We start from the raw sequence: 15,576 nt of genomic DNA, 5'->3' as shown, positions 1-15,576 counted from the left end.
GAGAAGTGGTGCCTCGGGGTGCTCCCGGGATCCGAACCCGGGCCGCCAGCATCAGAGCGCGCGCACTTAACCGCTAAGCCACGGAGCCGGCCCTGACCTTGCTTAGTTTAATGATCAGCCAGTGATTTGAGCAGAGAGCTCAAATACCTGAAGCCAAATAAGTCTTCCACCCTCTATCACCTGAGCTGTGTGTGAATTAGGGAACACCTTCAAAGGCACGGCAAATTTACGAGTCTCCCCAGGGTTTCCATTTTTACCAGACTCTCTGGGATGGTCCATGTATATGCATGGTTTAGCAGTCATCCGGGGACAGAGAGAGTCTACTATCTCAGCCTTTCTATAGCTCTCATGTTTCCAGAATCTCACCCTTAAACTGAATCTAACCTCCAGCCATGAGTTTTCACTGTCAGAGCTGGAGAAGGTGAAAACACTCCCAGAGAGGAAGACCGTAAACTCACAGTTCTTACCCTGTGCGGTAGCGGTTGTTCATGAGTAAACATGTCTCAGATTTTTGCGTGCCTTTGGTTGTTTTCCAGTACCCTGAAGTGGTTGTTTTTAATAATTTGCCCAGGTTTATGCTTATTTTCTGAGGAATGGAATCGCTTAACTTCCTTACACTATTAAAAAATAGAGTCATGGTTATTTTATTTTAGCTGTGTCCCTTCGGGCCAATATAGCTGGACTTCTGCTTTTCTTGTGGTGGTAATGGGTTTTTTTAATGGAGATATAATTCACATACCATAAAATTCACCCTTTTAAATTGTACAGTTCATTTTCGGTATATTCACAAAGTTGTGCAATCACCACTAGTTCTGGAACATTTTCATCACCCCAAAAGAAACCCTATACCCGTTTACAGTCACTTCTCATTCCTCCCTTCTCTCAGCTCCTGGCAACCACTAATCTACTTTCTGTCTCTATGGATTTCCCTATTCTGGATGTTTCATATAATGGACTCATACAATATATAACCTTTTCTGACTGGCTTCTTTCACTAACCATAGTGTTTTCAAAGTTCATCCATCATATAGCATGAATCAGTACTTTATTCCTTTTATGGCTGAATAATATTCCATTGTATGGATATATAACAAATTTCGTTTGTCCATTCATAAGTTGATGGACATTTAGATTGTCCAGTTTTTTACTATTATGTCAGGCTGCTGTGAACATTTATGTACAAGTTTTTGTGTGAACATATGTTTTTGATTCTCTTGGGTATATACCTAGGAATAGAATCAGTGAGTCATATGGTAACACTATATTTAACTTTTTGAGGAGGTAATGAAGATTTTAACTCAAACTGGGTTTCAGTCATTTAATAGGGAAATTTAATGCACTCACATTTATTGTGATTACTCCTTTGTTTTGTGTTTTCTGTTTACTAGGCTTTTCTGTTTATTGGGTTTATTTTTCTTTTCCTGCTTTTTTATTAGAATAGTCAAGCCCATGCGCTCTTGCATGCACGCTTACTCTCTCTCTCTCTCTCTGTCTATCTAGTGAGAGAATATGGGCATCCTATTTCTACTTTTAAATTGTTAACAGAAAAATTTAAAATAACGTGTGTATCTTAATGTCTACAGTTAATCAAAGTCTCCATTCAAGCTATGAAAGACCGTTAGTATGCTTTCAATTTGTTCTTTTCCTACCATCTCCCTAATGCAGTCATCTGGAATCTTTGCACTAGATTCTCTTGTGTCTTTTACCTTCTTACATTATGCTTTAATGATTTTCTATCCATGCTTATCAATTTTTCTGATTTATTTGCCCAGCACTATTTCTTATATAACATACTTGTCTTTTTCCTGGATGCATTATTTATTTTGCAGGAGAACTTTCTCAAGGAATTATTTCAGATAGGCTTTATGGCTGATAAATTTTTTGAGTCTTTTAATATTAAAAAAGTCTTTATTTTACCCTTGCTCTTGAATGATAGTTAGACTGGATTTAAAATCATTTTCCCTCAGTACTTTGAAGATATTTCCCCATGGTTTGCTAGCTTCTGTTGTTGCTACTGAGAATTTTGATGTCAGTCTGATTCTCAGTCTTGATTCCTCTCCCTAGAAACTCTTAGGACTTTCTTTAGCCTTCAAGTTCTAATACTTGACTGCTCAGTGTCTAGGTATTGTCTTTTTTTTTTTTTTGGAGGAAGATTGGCCCTGAGCTAACATCTATTGCCAATCTTCTTCCTTTTTTCTCCCCAAAGCCCCAGTAGATTGTTGTATGTCATAGTTGCACATCTTTCTAGTTGCTCTGTGTGGGATGCCGCCTCAGCATGGCTTGATGAGTGTTGCGTAGGTCTGTGCCCAGGATCCAAACCAGTGAACCCCAGGCCGCCAAAGCGGAGCACGTAAACTTAACTGCTACGCCACCAGGCTGGCCCCTGGGTATTGTCTTTCTTCTTCCATTCCGCTCAGCACTTGGTGGACCCTTTCAATCTGAAGATTTCCACCTCTATCTCTGGGACACTTTCATTGGTAATTTTCTCCTGAAAGAGAAAATTCTCTGTTTCTGAAATTCTTATTTTAGACAGTTATTGAAACTTCTAAATCTATCCACCGTGGTTTGTAACTTTTTTACCTTCCATTTCTTTGTCCTTTTGTACTGTATGTTTCAAGAGTCCTCAGTAAAATCTTCCATTTCACTTATTCACCCTGCAGTTCATTCCAGTTAACACAATTAACTGTGAAATTAGCTCTAATAACATCATGACAGTATATGTGCCTGGGAGCAGTGTGCTTTCTCTACATATGTCGTATTTTAATTTGTCCAGGAATGAACAAATATAGCAGTTCTAGGGTATGTTCATGCTTTGTGTATTCAACAAGTCTAAAGGTAGAAACTTCCTGCAGGTTTTTAAAATGCTCTGTGGTGTTCCATGTAGATCAGTACCCAAAGACATGTCTCCTCTGCTCCCCAAGTTTTTAGATGCCTGATTTCCTCAAATGTATTCTCTTTGTTGTATGTGTGTCTCTTCTCCAGAGTGCTGATTTTCCTCATCTGTTTGGTAATTTTTTTGGTGATTTGCTCATCTTTGTGTTTTACAGTCCGTCCACCTGCTTGAGTGTTCAATAGCTCACTGCCAATGATTGTGGGGTGGGACAGGACAAGCTGCTGAGGAGAAGGCTGCTGGTGCTTGTCTTCTGGTCTAGGTGCTCTCCTTCCCTCTCTAGAGTCAGAAGCCCCCTGTGACACAGCACTGCTCTGCAGCCCAGTATGCATCCTTACTGCTTTAGCCTGGGTCATGCGTCTGTTGACTGCTGCTGAGCGGAAGCCAGGGCCGGGAAGAGGAGGGATCTAATCTGCCCAGCTGTTCCAGATGCAGCTCGCTGATTAATCATCCTGATGTGTGTCTGACTGTGTCATCCCTCCCAGCTGTCTGTGTCCCTTGACTCTGGCCCAAAGCTGTCTTCTGACCACTCCTGCATTTTGCAGATGTCTTTTCCTACATGTGGCTCAGGCTGTGACTTTCTTCAGTTTATCGTCCCCCACCCCTCCACCCCGCCCTAAATTTGATCTTGTTTGCTTCCAGGAGACGGCTGATAGTCTTTTCTTAATTTCCCAGGCATTTATGATTTGTATTTGTTGAATTTAAATATTGTTTTCTCAGAAAAGTTTTCCTTAACCACCCAATTTAAAATAACTTCCCAGTTACTTTGTATCCCATCACCTCAGGTTATTTTCATTATAGCATTTGTCTCTACCTAATATTTATCTGTCTTTTGTCAGTCTTCCCAAACCTAAATGCAAACTTCATTAGAGGCCTTGTATGTTCTGTTTACCACTGTATCCCAAGTAGTTAGAACAGTGTTTGGTAGATAGTAGACATTCAATGTGTGATAGTTGAATTAAGTAACTTGATCTCTAAAAAACAAAATCATAGGGGGCCTGCCTGGTGGCGTAGTGGTTAAGTTCACATGCTCTGCTTCGGCGGCCCAGGGCTCACAGGTTTGGATCCTGGTCGTAGACCTGCACACTGCTCGTCGGGCCATGCTGTGGCTGCATCCCATATATAGGGTAGAGGAAGATGGGCACAGATCTTAGCTCAGTGACAGTCTTCCTTGAGAAAAAGAGGAGGATTGGCAACAGATGTTAGCTCAGGGCCAATCTTCCTCATACACACACACACACACAAATTGTATATCACATCTGCTTGAATTATAAAAATTTTAGATTTTACACCAGGAACCCAGCTTAGCAAATATTCTGTATTAACTTCTCTATTCAAGACAGAAAACTTTTATTAACCAAATAAATGTTTTTGGCCGAGAAGCAATACGTTAATCCATGGACTGATATAAAATATAAACCTCTAGCACTTCAGTCTACATGTCATTAAAGCAAAGTTTGGGGGGAAAAAAATGTAAAGCTTTGATTTCTAAGAACAGCATTACGAAATAACCAGAAATAGTCATAATTATATTTGCTTATAGTTTGTATGGCTATATGAGATAACAGTCTATTCTCAGGTAAATTGTATGTTGAAATGCATCATGTCCTCATGCCATATTATTGTGGAGCTCCTTTAGCAAACTCAAATTTCCAAATTCTTAAAATAGGTTAAGGATTCACTCTACCAAATAAAATTTTTATTTTTGCTCCCTGTATCTCTTAGAGTAAATTTGGTAGCTCTAGTCGGCTGACCAGCCAACATGTGATAGTAATGAACAGTTTTTTAATTTAAAAATCATTGTTTTGAGAGTTAATCTCTTAATTAAATATTATATTGGAAAAACAGAAAAATCCATTTAGGTACAGTCAGATTCACTGCTCATGTAATAACTCAAGGAAGGAAAATTCCATGTCTCAGCAAGTTTTGAATAGGCCTCTATTGTTAAGTATATTATTTGTTTTGGTCCCCTTATAATTAGTATTACAAAATGTTATAATGTTTTCTACATAGAGATCAAATTTATTCCCACATTTTTCCTTGAAAGTGTTTTAATTTTATATTGAAAAAAGTAAAGAAGTCACTTTATAGAAAACAATCAAAATTCATCTGTTCTATAAAGCAAAGAATATTTATTTTGTGCCATTTGGAAATCTGTGGGTTACTTATACTCTTACCATCAAGAGAATGAGCTTAAACTTTACAGACTTAACCTCTCACTGTTGTAATTCTGATGGAAATTATTTTAATTTTGTTCTACTTCTTTTATTGTTTAGGCAAAGATGCAATTTACACAATTCCAGTGAAAAACATTCTTGCTGTGGAAAAACTGGAAGAGAGCTCTTTCAACAAGAAAAATGTAAGTTACATAAATAATTATTTAAAGCTTTTTAAACTGTATATATTATTCAGTTAAAATTTTTCAAGAGGTTTTTTTTTTTTTTTTAGTATTTGCCATTAATAGTACTTTGTAATTGCTGGCTAGAACTCTGTTTTAAAATTGTCCGTTATTATTGATGCCTATATAGTCTGCCTAGCCTATTAAGTTAAAGGCACTTTTCTCAATACTTCCCTATTATCAGACTTCTCAATTTGACATTTAGGTCTTTAATAATATAGTCCCAACCAATCTGTCAACCTTATCTTCTGCTACCACTCAGTACGTACCATACACTGAAACCAACAAAGATGATTTTCTTGTTTCTCTATATTTCCCCACTGCTTTGCCTTTACTTATACCTTGTCCTCCATCTGAAATTCCCTCCCTTTATTCCTGTTTATATGATAGTCCATTCCTTTGGACATGCATTGCTTCTAAAAATTCTATTCTGTTGTACTACTTAGTACCATGCGACTCAGATTGTCCTGGGGACTAACTGGCTTGAAAAGTAACAATTCATAAGATACTTGAGCAGCAGTTATCTAGCCAAGCAAATTGTATTTCTGTGATATAACTTGTCCTGTTTTTACTGTGTGTTCATTTTTAGACTCTGTCACTAACTTTTTATCTTAATTGCCTATGAAGATGTTCCAGGTAATACATACAGAGAAACCACTCTATGTCCAGGCAAATAATTGTGTAGAAGCTAATGAATGGATAGACATACTCTGCAGGGTGAGCCGATGCAATCAGAACAGGCTCAGTTCTTATCATCCCTCTGCGTATCTAAACGGAAGCTGGCTCTGCTGTCAGGAGACCAGTGAAAACGCTCGTGGCTGCAAGCCATGTACTGCGTAAGTTTCTTTCTGATTAAAAAAGCAATGTTTTGAATGCAGTGTATCCAGACAATGGAATGTTATTCATCCATAAAATGGAATGAAGTCCTGACACATGCTACAACACGAAGGAACCTTGAAAACATGCTAAGTGAAAGAAGCCAGACACAAAGGCCATATACTATATGATAACATATATAAAATGTCCAGAATAGGTAAATTCATAGAGACAGAAAGTAGATTAGTGGTTGTGAGGGGCTGGAGGGAGGAAGGAATGGAGAGTGCTGATGGATACAGTGTTTCTTTTTGGGCTGATGAAAATGTTCTCAAATAAATAGTGGTTGGCACCAGTCAAAAAAAGGGGGGCAATGTTTAAGTAGATGCACAAGCCTGAGCAAGATACCAAGGAAGAAGGGCTTAACATTCTCTTTCTAATTGTATGGCACAGCCATTGTAGCCCTATAGACTTCAGAAGTAATGTATTGCTTTTATGATGAGGCATAGGTTATGAAAATGATTTCACTTTAAAAGTCCCCTTCTTTTGATTAGAGTCACATAATGACCAAACCTCTCTTGGACCCATTTTATTTAATTATCAAATGACACTAGATTTCTGAGGTTTCTTTTGCAAAATTCTCTGATTCTGTTTTTTAGTCTCAAACCATCAAAAGTCTTTGGCATGTTTACAAAGTGAAATTTTTCCAATGTGTTTAATTTCATTTTTACCATAGAGGTGTCCCTGCAGACATCCAAATAGATATTGATGAAGATAGAGAAACAGAAAGAATTTATTCCCTTTTTACCCTCAGTTTACCTAAGCTGCAGAAAATGGAAGGTAAGTATACCATTAAAATATTTCTATATAACCATGATCCTTCATTACCAATTCCTGAAGTATTGCTTTGGCATTATCTTCAAGTTGAAAATACTCATTTACCAAAATGTTACTTATATGAAAGTTGGCAAACTCCCAAAGGGGGCTTTTTCGTAGATATTCATGAAGTAAAAATACTGTTTTTGCATAAATGTGATGATCATAATTAATAAAATGAATGTATTTTGGTTATCTATGCATTTCCAGGGGAAATCTCCCCAGGTTGAGACACTTGAAAAGTCCTTATTTATGCTACAAATTACATTTTTGGAATTTAGTTGTCTGATCAGAGATTTTACTACTCCTTGTAGAGGCTTGTGGAACTATAGCAGTCTATCAAGGACCACAGAAAGAGCCTGATGATTATTCTAACTTTGTAATCGAGGATTCTGTAACAACCTTTAAGACAATTCAGCAGATAAAAAACATCATAGAGAAGCTAGATGAACCTCATGAAAAGTATAGGAAGAAAAGATCAAGTAGTGCAAAATATGGGAGCAAGTAAGTATTTTTAAGATACTTGAAACATAGTTTGGGATTGCCTCTACTACTCTGTACTCACACCTGAATACAGGCCTCCTGCTACCTTCATCTTTCAAGACCCAGCTCAGAACCTTTCTCTTGTGCGCGAGTTTCCCTGGCCATCACACAGCGCTCTTTGTCTTCAGTTCTGGCATCATTTCATTATATTGGTGCTGTACTTGATCACCACTTATAGTGTTATACTCCAATGTAATTCATTAAATCGAATACTTAGTAGCTTTCTGTTTTTGTTTTGTTTTTACTGATCTTCTTCCTTCTTAATGTCTCCGATGGTGCCTTATACATACTAAGGAAAAAAAAATCAGCCATGAAAGTGCTAAAAGTATTTTATAGTTGATTCTTTGGATCCATCTCAGATGTAGATGGATACAACAGTGGATCCATCAACAGCAGCAGCAACAGCTAACATTTACTAGGAGCCTATTCCACCACCGGGCACCATACTTATACTTTACATCGTATCATGTAGATTGTTTTTAGCAGCAAGTAACAAAAAGTCCTAATTGAAGTGGCTTAACCAATAAGAAACTTTTTAATCTCACACATTAAGTCCTAACTTCCACAGTTGGTTAGTTCAGCAGCTCAACATTGTCACAAGGACCATCCAGCCACTCAGCCATCTTCAACAAGATGATTTCTCTCTTCCGCAGGCGTGTCCCCTCGTGGTCACAGATGGCTACAATAGTTCAGAGCCTCACATTTTTATCTAATAGTGTCCAGAGGCAGAAAGAGCTGTTTCTTTCACACTGTTCTTTTAAGAGAAAAGAACCTTATCTAAAGGTACCTCTAAGTTCCCCTGGAACACAGGGCTGCCCAGTACTAGCACTAGAATCAGTGTTCTGTTTGCACAGAAGTATATAGAAAGAGGATGGTTCTTAGACCAGCAAATAAGTGTTTGCCACAATGTACACTGTCTTACTGATCTTCACATCAGCCCAACATGGCTATGTTCCCATTTTACAGCTAGAGAAACTGAGGCTCAGGAAAGTTAAGTGCCTTGCCTAAGGTCACACAGCTGATTAGTGAGGGGGCTTTGAATCCTGGCCCCACCATTTTAAGTATTCTTTAAAAATTATGTGGATTAATAATTATATTTGTGATTTATGAACCATAAAAATAAGTTTGACAGGTATAAATATTGATGTTCTCCCTGGTTAGAAGGCTCGGTGCATGCGAAAGGTTATTGTAAGCATCCTGATTCTGTCTTTTCTACCTTAGTATAATAGATTCTCTTCCAACAGTTATAATGCAGTTTTTTTGGAGTCCTGGGAAGTTTCTATATGAGATCCTAGTCAATGCTTAACCATCTTTCTTAACTAGTACCCCCACACACCCACACACTGTACGCCTTCCCAGCTTTATTTTTCTCTATTAAAAAATACCAGTCTCTCTTGTACTAAATATTTCACATGTCCGTTTTTTTCCGTGTACCAGAATGTAGGCTCCATGAGGGCAGGGTTTTGTCTGTTTTGTTCACTACTGTATTCAGAGCTTCTAAAATAGTGCCTGACATTTAATAGGTGGTCAGTAAATGCTTGTTGAATTGATGAAATAAGACTTGGCGTGAGAGATTATCAAGGGAAAATTATAAATACTTAATACTGTGAGATATTTGTCACTTTTTAAAATGTTATATTTTTTAACTTTTGAAAAATTATTTTCTTTTATTATTTTCTAGGGAAAATCCAATTGTTGGGAAAACATCTTAGAGTTTGACCAATTGCTTCAGAAGAACTGGAAAATATTTTTGTTGGAGTTTTTCAATTCATCATATATTTTGTTCATAGTATTTAAGAATGAACATTGGCTTCAGTGTCACCTGCATTCACATTGTATTTAATATTTAATAATTGAAATTAACTGTTTGGGAATCCTGGTACTGATGTATTACTAGAGAATTTGAAACCCAAGATTCCCTTCATATCTTATGTGTCGAAAGCCATCTTTCAGCAACTTCTTTTTAATAGAAAGACTCTTCCTAAAGAAGCTTTGTAACAAAAGGAGAACTCCTCCATAGCAAGAAACCATCTCTTCTAGTAACACTCCGTGTTCTGTGGACTTTTCACTACCATTAGTGCCTGCTCTATACTGCCAACATTGTGTTTTACTAGAAAATCCCAACCCATGACAATTCAGTTTTCCATTTAGTTCTTCTAGACCTTCCCTCTTCAAAAAAGAAAAAAAAAAAAGATTTTCCTGTGGTCCATTAGTCATTAGAGATTGCATTAGGGACAGTGACAGGAACTTTAGAAAACTGCCAGAGCGTCCTTGAAAGTTGGTAGATCTTTTGCCTATTTAAAGATGTAAACAGAACTCAGACAGGAGAAATCAGGGAACATGTACTATTGTGTGCATCTTGTTTACATTTTGGATGAGTGATGGCAGATGAAATAAAATGAGACCACTAAATTTTTTTCATTGTTTTAAATATCAGGTACTCATTTTCTTGATTTGAGAGTTCAGGTTAACACGTTCTAAGAACGTCTCTTCTGAAAAGAAAGAGAGTGAACAGTGAAAGAAAGTGGTGGGAAAATCACTTGACTTCACCTGTTACTCCATGTTGTTATAAGGGCCACCATCAGGCCGCCCTCCTCCTGCGGGAGGTTGAGAGCTAACCTAGAACAGTCACTTGGCGCACTTTAACCCTCTGGGCTGTCCAGAGTATACTTCAGATACCCCTCGGTGTCTAGTCTTATGATCAGTTGAATGATCAGTGTTTAAGTCTAGAAATAGTGCTTTCCTGAAAATGTTTATATCTCACTGCTGTTTCTTTATTGCCTGCTAGCCGAATGGAATTTGGGCTAGCAACTGTTTGAATCTTATTTTTCCCTAATAATTTACTTTTATCCTAAAAACCATAACTGTAAATAAGCAGTCGAAGCAAGTTGCTACCTTGACATTAAGAGGGATACACTTTGCTTCATCAGTATTAAAACCATGGTACTCTTATTTTGTCTTTTTAAATTCAGAAGATTTTCTAGACGTGGTACTTTTGAACTTTGGAGTATTTACACGTGTTTCTGTTTAAAACTGTGACTTATTAATGTAAGTCTAGCTAGTCGTGCTTTTTTTGTTTCCCTGAGCATAAGCTATATTTCAAGATACAGTTTGCCAATTATGTTATTGGTGAGTAATTGTTTTTAAATTATATTGTTACTAGGTAATATTTTTAAAGATCGTTGACACACAATCAGAGTTGTTCCATAAATGATTATAACTGAGCAATGTATTTCTCTAAATTACTTGTAAAAATCAATTGGTTTTATTTAAGAATCAGTCCTAGTCCGCATTATGGTAGGTTATTCCTGGCCCATTTTAAAGACAAGTTTGAAAGAGTCCTTTAAATTTTACAAATTTCTAGATTCCATGAACTACGCTGATTTATAAATGTGAAAGAATTTAACCATTTAATAAATTTCTCATTGTTGAATTTCATTCAGATTGAAAATTCCTTTTAAGAGTCTTTGAAATGTCTACCTGAAAAGGACATCTGAGCATTGCCAGGTACCACTCATTACTCTTTAGTGGCTTTTTTAGTCCTCTGCTGTTTTTTCAAGGCAAAAGAAATATTCTCCTAGTATTTCTAATATCAAATCCCCAATTATGATTGTTTTTAAAGATAACAGCATTATCAAAGGGACCAAGGCTGTGTGAACACAGTACTCTGAATTTAAAGGGAAGAGTGCAGTCATCTCATTATTTTCTTCACATGACATTTTTAACCAACCAGTTTGACTGGAGTTAACCAGCTTGGCACAGCCTAAAAAGAAGTAATGTCAAATTAATTTTCTTTGAAAGTCTTCTGAAATAAGAGACCATGTCAGTAGGACCCTAAGATAACCAGGGTACGTGCTTCCAATGGCCTCCTTCCTCCACTGTTATTATGAGTACTTTGATTTTTACCAACTGGTCGGCTTTATCTGCCTTTTCCACACTTGAAAAAAGACATGGCAGCTTACTTCACCATAAAAACCCACAAACCCCAAGAAGGAAAGAAAAGGATGCTGTAGAGAAACTCTTGCCATAAATGCCAGTTCTGGTTCTTAGTTTAGCCGTTTCCAGCAGTTGAAATTGTGGTGATCTGTTGCTTGTTTTGTTGTTGTTATTGTTTGTTTTGTTTTTTGTTTGGCTTTTTTTTTAATGTTCATTTAATTAGATGATATTATTATTAGTCAATAGCAAAGTTTTTTACTCCCAGGAATATAATTTATCAAATTGAATGATTTTATTTGCCAAAGAAATATGTTTATAATATCACGGGTAATGGTTAAGTGTCAAAATGCTTATTATACAAAAAAAGTGACGAATGATGTGGCTTTTGTTTCTGTTTCTGAAGCCTAATTTCATTCATTTATCAGAAAGGCTCATTCATGCCACATTTTAGAAAACAGATTTTTTTTTTTAAGTAAAAGCACCTTTAATTTGTTCTAACGGTACATCCTGTAAGACAGAATGCTATCAAGCCTTTTAGGTGTCCTTACAGTGTGTGAAAATACAGGACTCATTCTAGAGAGAAATTACCAGTCTTGATTGATATTATCTGATCCATTTTTATTAACTTGGAAATTAATATGTTGCCAGTACATATTGGTTTTTACAGTGTCCAGTTTGAAAATGTAAGTTATCAAAATTTAATGTAGTGAATTTGTGTAACCATGTTGTATTGTTGAGAATGTATTTTTATTTAAATTTTATTTTCTTATCAAGAGTATTATAAAAATTAAAAACTTTTTTAACTGTCGCTTGGAAATAACTCAAATAAATTACAAGAAGCCTGTCCGTTTTTTGTGAGACCTTACTTTCTTACTGATTTAGGAATTCTTTTTGTTTGAAATTATCGTACCTTGGGCTAGCCCGGTGGCGCAGTGGTTAAGTGTGCACGCTCCGCTTCGGCGGCCCAGGGTTTGCAGGTTCGGATCCCAGGTGCGGACCTACGCACCACTTGTCAAGCCATGCTGTGGTGGTGTCCCATATAAAGTAGAAGAAGATGGGCACGGATGTTAGCCCAGGGCCAGTCTTCCTCAGCAAAAAAGAGGAGGATTGGCAACAGATATTAGCTCAGGGCTGATCTTCCTCACAAAAAATAAATAAATAAAATAATAAATAAAATAATTGTACCTTGCCTATTAGGGAACAGCAAAAGTGAGAAGTCCTCGATGCGATGTGGAAGAACAAAGCAATCTGGAAGGAACTCACTGTTCTTTTCTTGCATTTAACTAGGGTGGTTTTTGATGGACTGTGCTCTTCATTCGTTTGTTCATTCAGCAGACTTGTTTTGAGGACCTGCAGGGTGCAGGTGCCATGCAGGATCCTGTCACTCCCTGGAGCCATGCACGTCCGGTGTGTGGGAATATATTCCACTCCTGTCTGGGTAAATAGTGTAGAGCTGAGGTTTTCAGCCTATGTTCGGCTTTTTGAAGAATCCCACATTCTACTCATCTCAAAAAAGTCAACCTCAGAGCCTCTGGTTACTCAAGTCCTGCGTTGACTCCTGCAGGTTAGTCTACCCTGCAGCTGGACTTGCAGTGCATCCTTCTGGATGTTAGAATTTGACCATGTGGTACCATTTTGCTGAATTGTCTAGAGAATATAAAGTGACCAGGTTAGTCGGTAACTTGTGCCAGAATCTTTCCCCATTAGTGCCTCAGCAGCCCTCTTAGCATCCCTAAATAAAGCTTAGCCCCTGCAATTCCAGAAGAGTTTAAAGTTAATAAAGAGGAAGGAATAGGCTTCTGAATCTCTAAGGATCTTATTTTTATTAAAATGCCAGAATCCCACTCGTAGGAGCCCGTGTATTAGAATAGAACATGTCAGAAACATCCAACACTGAGGGTTCTTCTCTGTGATGTAAACAAGCTAGTTCTTTAAAGAGAGAGGGGACCATACTTCAGTTGGGTTTCCCTTTCCAAATTGCATGATTCCAAAACAAGAGACACCTGAGGCCGAGCAGCATCCCTTGATGTGTACACAAGATTAGGAAACAAGACAGACCGTGGTGCTGCTGGGTTCCAGCCGCTGGAGTGAGTTTCTCTACGACTACAAGTCAATGGCCGGTGCCGACCCGTCAGAGAAGAACCTGTCTTGGGTGGACATGACATGCTTTAAATAAACTGACCAATGTTCAGAGAACTTTGGTCTTGATTCTTCATACACACCCTCACCTGAGATTTGGTCTTTTGTGGCCAAAAGGGTTCATTCTTTGGCTTGTCATTTTGCCATTTAACTTCTTAGTTTGGTGACACCATTTGCCACAATACTTTAAGCTTACGCCTATATTTTATATTAACAGCAGAGAAGGTATAACCTGTTTAATTAAACTGAAGTCCTATTAAGATTTGTTTAGTTTTCTGCCTTGTATTTAAAATCCTTTTCATAGAATCGAAACCTTTGTGCTTTCTTTGTATTGATCTACTTTTTGATATGGAGTTCAGTCTTAGATATGTAAAGTTTTTACTCAAGGAAGAATTTTTCTGTCTGGAATTAACATTGTTTTCCAAATTTAATGTATTTCTCAACTCCACTGAGAAGGCCACACTACTTGCACTGTTAAAGAGGCACCCATCGTTTTAGACGGATTCTCAATGCAGGAAGGGGCGAATGACCCCAGAGAAGCATATCAGAATCTCCCTGCGGAGATGGAGCGTTCAGGGGAGGGAAGATATAGAATTTGAAAAGACAGTCACTATTATAACTTTACACTTGAAAATACAAATAAACACATTTTTGTAGTTCAAACTACTGGAAAATCTCAACAAAATCTTACTGATACAAATGCATAGATGAGACCATGTTTCTTACCTGGAAGCCCTTTCCAATATGGAGCTTGAGATATTTGTGTTAATGCGAAGCATTTGCTTTTAAAGTTTAGGAAACACTGGAATATGGGCTAAAGTAAATTCTAAATCCTGACCCCAAGTCTCAGTCCTAAACTTTACATCAAAACTCTGTGTCAGGAATAGATACAGCCAAAATCACCACCTCCTTGGAGCTTGCGTTCTGGGGGGAGGAAGAAGATAAACAAGTACAATATGCCAGCTGGTAATAAGTATTACGGAGCAAAGTGAAGCGGGAAAAGGAGACGCAGTGCTACGTATGGGCGTGCTGCATGGGGATACAATTCAAAATCAGATGGTCGAAGAAGGGCTGACTAGGAAGGAGATAGGAACAAAGATCTGAAGGTGAGAAAAGGGAGTCATAAGGATATGTAGGGAAAGAAAGAGCCTCCCAGGCAGAAAAAATAAAGCGCACGGTCTGCTCAAAAACAGCAAGGAGATTGGTGTGGCCAGAGCAAAATGAGTGAGGGGGAATGGTAGGAGACGAGTGTGATGGAGCATTTTGAGCAGTGGAAGTGACATGATGGCCTTAGCTTTTTTTGGATTGCTGTGACTGCTGTGTTAAGTCTCAGGGAGGGCCTAGGAGGCAGTAGGAGACTGGATAGGCTCGCATCCTAATCACGCGAGAGTGGTGGCTGGGTCCAGGGGTGATAGCACAGCGGGTGGTGAGGAGTGGTTAGATTCTGGTTACATTTCATGGTAGAACCAACGGGGTTTGTTGACAGACAGAATGTGGGAGAAAGGCGTCTAGGAAGATCTAGTAGCCTAAGCGACTGGGAGAAAGGAGGGGTCATTTACTGAGATGGGGAAGACTATAGGAGGAGAAAGTGTGTGTGTGCTTTCTGTCCATGTTAATGATTCCTGGAAACCAGGTTCATTTAAATCAGTAAGTACCAGCACATACTTACCTAGTTTTATACATTTATCATATCTTCCTCGCTAGATTGTAAATGATTGCAGGGGTAGGGAAGGACATTACTGTACCCCACAGCCCCTTGCCCTTAGATGAGGAAGACAATAAATGTTCAATGAATGAATGATACCATGGCTAACGGTGGAGCAGCTAGGGCCTTGGTGGAAAGTCAAGACTCAACTAGAAACGACCATTATGATCTTGGTCAGATAACCCCTATGGGTTTTTGTTTCCCTACACAGGTAAAATTTTAAAGTTTCTGTCTTCAAGAACAAGGTATTGGGCCCTTGCTACTCACTAAGCACTC

The 15,576-nt window shown here is 38.0% G+C and overlaps 1 protein-coding gene across 3 annotated transcripts in view; it reads left to right on the top strand.

Annotated features, from left to right (window-relative positions):
• RASA2 (RAS p21 protein activator 2) overlaps positions 1-12,314 on the top strand; it is a 112,801-nt gene extending 100,487 nt beyond the window's left edge. For 2 of the 3 annotated variants that reach the window (XM_087430461.1, XM_087430460.1), the window contains exons 20-24: positions 5,167-5,249; positions 5,916-6,124; positions 6,838-6,941; positions 7,292-7,481; positions 9,202-12,314. In XM_087430461.1, the coding sequence (XP_087286587.1) occupies positions 5,167-5,249; positions 5,916-6,124; positions 6,838-6,941; positions 7,292-7,481; positions 9,202-9,232 (617 nt within the window). In that variant the 3' untranslated portion in view covers positions 9,233-12,314. The remainder of the gene's footprint in view (positions 1-5,166; positions 5,250-5,915; positions 6,125-6,837; positions 6,942-7,291; positions 7,482-9,201) is intronic. The other variant, XM_087430462.1, reaches the window with a different exon arrangement.
• The last annotated feature ends 3,262 nt before the right edge of the window (positions 12,315-15,576 follow it).

This window comes from Ceratotherium simum, chromosome 5, assembly GCF_057802395.1.
Source record: "Ceratotherium simum simum isolate JZ-2026a chromosome 5, ASM5780239v1, whole genome shotgun sequence".
NCBI classification, from domain to species: Eukaryota; Metazoa; Chordata; class Mammalia; order Perissodactyla; family Rhinocerotidae; genus Ceratotherium; species Ceratotherium simum.
The sequence above is the reverse complement of the archived record's forward strand: the minus strand, read 5'-3'. Positions and strand labels throughout refer to the sequence as shown.